Source organism: Cyclospora cayetanensis, unplaced genomic scaffold (genome assembly GCF_002999335.1).
Source record: "Cyclospora cayetanensis isolate NF1_C8 unplaced genomic scaffold, CcayRef3 CcayRef3_contig_331, whole genome shotgun sequence".
Classification (NCBI taxonomy): domain Eukaryota; phylum Apicomplexa; class Conoidasida; order Eucoccidiorida; family Eimeriidae; genus Cyclospora; species Cyclospora cayetanensis.
In genome coordinates, this window is record NW_020312294.1 from 1,387 (window position 1) to 5,092 (window position 3,706).

The 3,706-nt window shown below is 48.0% G+C and overlaps 1 protein-coding gene across 1 annotated transcript; it reads right to left on the minus strand.

The window, feature by feature from the left end:
* Positions 1–346: 346 nt before the first annotated feature.
* On the minus strand, positions 347–2,144 carry LOC34623974 (SUMO-conjugating enzyme UBC9-B). The gene is made up of 4 exons (XM_022737073.2): positions 2,063–2,144; positions 1,042–1,520; positions 600–803; positions 347–475 (listed from the first exon to the last, which is right to left on the minus strand). Exons 1-4 carry the CDS (start codon positions 2,142–2,144, stop codon positions 347–349), a joined length of 894 nt encoding a protein of 297 aa, XP_022589366.2.
* Between the last annotated feature and the right edge of the window lie 1,562 nt (positions 2,145–3,706).

Genomic DNA, 3,706 nt, shown 5'->3' on the forward strand with positions numbered 1-3,706 from the left:
CAAACTACATTTGTACTGCCAAGAAGTTTAATAATGCTGAACAAGAAAAACCTCGACAATCCCCTTGGGTAGCTGTGTTTGCAGGTATTTCCGATCCTGTTTCTTCATGATAAAAAGAATCAGGTCGTGAAGCTCAGGAAGCAAACCAGAAACTTTCAGTTGGCGTTACTTGGCAAAATGCCCCTTTGGGCTCACCCTCCATGCACGCAAATAAGTCTTAGAGATAATCACCAGCTGCTTATGCGTCCCATGGCACTAATTAGTTTCCCTATATCGGGTTATTCCACTTAGCCTGTCTGCACAAAACCGGCCACATATCCATGTTTTGAGGGAATCAGCACGTGGCTTAGTCCTTGGGCCGCATCTGTATTGCCTGATTCTTGACCCTCCTATTGTACTCATCCCGATTCTGACAGTAGAGCATATATGGCTCTGCTTGCGCAGGTGATTGCGGGTTTGGATTATCTAGCAAATCCTGTAATTCACAAACGAGCAAAACCCGAAGCATCTACAAACCCTCCACTCGATAAATCACCCTGCGAGCCACAGAACAGAACTAATCTGAGAATTCGGAAAGTTTAAAAGTTGTGGAGCCAAACCTGTATTCCAAGCAGGATCTGCTTGATGGTGATTGAGGGCTTCCAGTCCTCGTCCTCGTTGAGGATAGACAAACAGACAGTCCCTGAAGGGTATACATTCGGATGAAATAAGACGGGGGCGAACTTGCACTTCGGTGGTTTGCTAGGATACTCCTCTGAAAACTCCATTGTTAAAGAGTATTCACCACCTTCCCACAGACTGCCCTGTAGCAGCAAAGCAGAACACAAAGGTACTGATATGTGCATAGTTGCATATATGAAATGAAAACTCCCAGCAGTCATCTGCGCTCAAAAAGCCCAAATCTAATGTTCTTTGAAGGAAAAGTTAGCTATTGCCGAAGTTTGCCCTTGTGCACGAGAGAGGGGCAAGGGCCTATAATACTACGGGAAGGAAGGTAAGCTCAATGTGGTACGGCAACAGTAGCGTCGTGAAGCTGCTGACCTTCTTCCCAGGAACTTTGCAGACCCACTTCATAATATCCTGACCAACAGATCCATCTGACATGGGCGCATATTTGGCAGAGAAACCTGCGGGATGATCCCTGCGCCATGCAGACCTCTCTTGCGCTAGCCTTTTGCGTGCAATAGACCCGCTGCCTCCAGATGAGGATACAGAAGAAGTAGACGTAGAGGAAGCTGAAGCAGGGAGGGATTCATTCTGAGGGGGTTGTGCTGCTTTTCTTGGTGCTGCAGTTGCTGCTCCTTGCTGGTTGGAGCTCGCACTTGCTTCAGTAGGCAGTGAGGCACCAGCCGGCGAAGGGGCTGCCCCGCTCGTCTGAGCCTCCAAAGTACTCATTGCCCTGTGGCTCTTCGGCACTAAGAAACCCACAGACTGTGGAAGACAGGCAAAACGTAATGCCGACGGCGCCCCCGTGGATTGAGTGCAGGGTCTGTGTCGGCTTGCGCTAGAGCATTCAATGGCTAGATAAGAAAACCAGTAATACTATTTACCAAACGAAGTGCAGACATGAAGGAGAAATGTCGGAGGCATTAACAGACTCCACGCGCGTACAGTAGTCGCATGCAGTAAGCGATGGCTGACGTTGTGGGGCCCGTCCTTTCAGACTAGACAATGAAGCCCCAAGTTTTATGCTGCAACAGAGAGACATTTAGGAATTTACCACATATGTGAATCATTATTCTATTTTGATACATAATTGACGACACTTCGTAGAATTTAAATAATTGATACACCCAGCGGTAGTCGTGCGCGTAAGTGAACCATTCCGGAATCGCAGGGCGTAGCGCCCTCCAGTAGCTGCAGAAATCAGTCGCTCTCAAGAATGCGACCCAAGAGTTGCTAGATAACAACTAGAGATAGGGGAGCGGCGGAGCATCAACACTCAGCAACAGTTAAGGGGCAAATGGCAAGGTACGGTCAAGCTACGAGCTCATGCTCGCTGCTCGGGGGGTCGAGTTCTTTGAAGTCATGGTCTTTTCTTTTGAGCTGCGTAGTATCAAACTGAGATTTTCGCACTCTTTCGTATGCTGGTTAGCTGTGGCTCTGGCTACCACGTCTGCACAGGAGAGTCTACTTTTCAGCATTAGGGCCAGCGCTGTTCCAAAATTTATTAGGAGCCCCTTAGCCTCACACCTTTTCAGGTCTCAAACTCAAACCAAACGGTGCGGCGCACAGGGGTATACGCAATAGATTTGTCTTTAGCCTACAGGATTTTATTGGTCGTAACACTCCTTATAGTGTAGCGGGCTGAGCAACGCACAAAGGCTTTCTACTACACAAGCTCTATTTCGCAAGAAAATTTTTGAAAAATAGATTGACTATGTTGTGCATTCGTTGTCTTCTCTACTGCAAAGTGGTTTTCTCCCAATACAAGAAGACGCAATGCTGTGCATGAATGCCCTAGATGTTACGTGCAACCAGCTGTGAACACTTGGAGTGCTTTGAGGCAGCAACCGCGCCCATTCCACGGGGAACGCTCCATTCATGTGAAGATCTCCGTGCCCCGTAGGCGGAGACAGGAGGGAAGTATTTTGTGATAACTCATGAGCTTTTAAATAAGCTCGTATTAAGTCTGGTGTTAAGTGCCCCCTTGAAAGACCTCAGATGAAGTGCTATAGGTAAATCACCAAACAACGCATGATCTCTTCGAGTTCTCCTCCATCCTTACGGCCAGCATTCATTTCTTGTCGGTATTTCTTCAATTAAATATCCTCATACATTTTATCGTGCGGCAGATCATGCCCTCCTACCGCCAGTGGAGTTACTGCGTTCGCATTAGCTTGCAGGCGGGCATCCGCCGTCCCAATAGGCGTGGTGCCACCGTCAGCTGACATTGTCAGAGAGTTTTGTCACAGATTTTCAACGAAATTGGCTTACCAATTTATTCAAATAACTTTTCCGAAATCAGGCATCTTTTGTAGGTTCACCTACAACCGTTGTCTGTTCCGGAGCGCTGGACTGCTGTGAATCAGAGTCTGAGAGCCACAGATCTTTTTGTACCGACAGCCGGATCCAGGCAGGATGACCTAGTGCTCTAGGGCTCTGCGCCAAGGCCGCAGTCTGGAAGGGCTTTGGTAGTATACCTGCAACCGGTTACGCACCAGAAAATACGCTTTGACCTTTCAGCCGAGTGACAACAGGGATGGGCAAATTAGAAGAAGTAGCCTGTGCAGAGGCCAAGTGATGACGAGCTGCCAGCAGTATGAACGCTTGCTTGATGTCTAGTGCACCGCATTGCGCTAGTGCATTCGTCTGCCCCAAGCTTTATTTAGCGATATGGAAAGCTCCCGCATAGTGGCGAGGGGGCTGAGCGGCAGGTGGATGATACGTCTAAAAATTTCAAATTTGAGGAATCGACCAGCGGCGTTAGACACAATTCGGTGATCTTGCTAAAAGGAGAGTGAGGGGGGCTCACGTGCGTCAACTCTGTGTCACAGAAACAATCATATGAAGCAGAGTTTTGACATGTCTCGTATAGACGAACCACTCGACATACTACAAGGCTCGGTAGTCCACTCGACAGGTTACTTGACTAAACCTTTCCTTTCAACAATTTTTATGCTCCCTGATAACAAGTGCGAAACACTGTTCCATACTTTCACTCGCAAACTCGCGTAGGGCAGTAAGCCTATAGACTTGCTAATGC

Excerpts from the sequence above, each read along its gene's own strand:
- LOC34623974 (XM_022737073.2), bottom strand. The coding sequence starts at position 2,144 with ATGCTGAAAAGTAGACTCTCCTGTGCAGACGTGGTAGCCAGAGCCACA. Across the intron at positions 1,521-2,062 it reads GAAAGAGTGCGAAAATCTCA|CCATTGAATGCTCTAGCGCA; the intron begins GTTTGATACTAC and ends TTTCTTATCTAG. Across the intron at positions 476-599 it reads AGATCCTGCTTGGAATACAG|GATTTGCTAGATAATCCAAA; the intron begins GTTTGGCTCCAC and ends TGTGAATTACAG.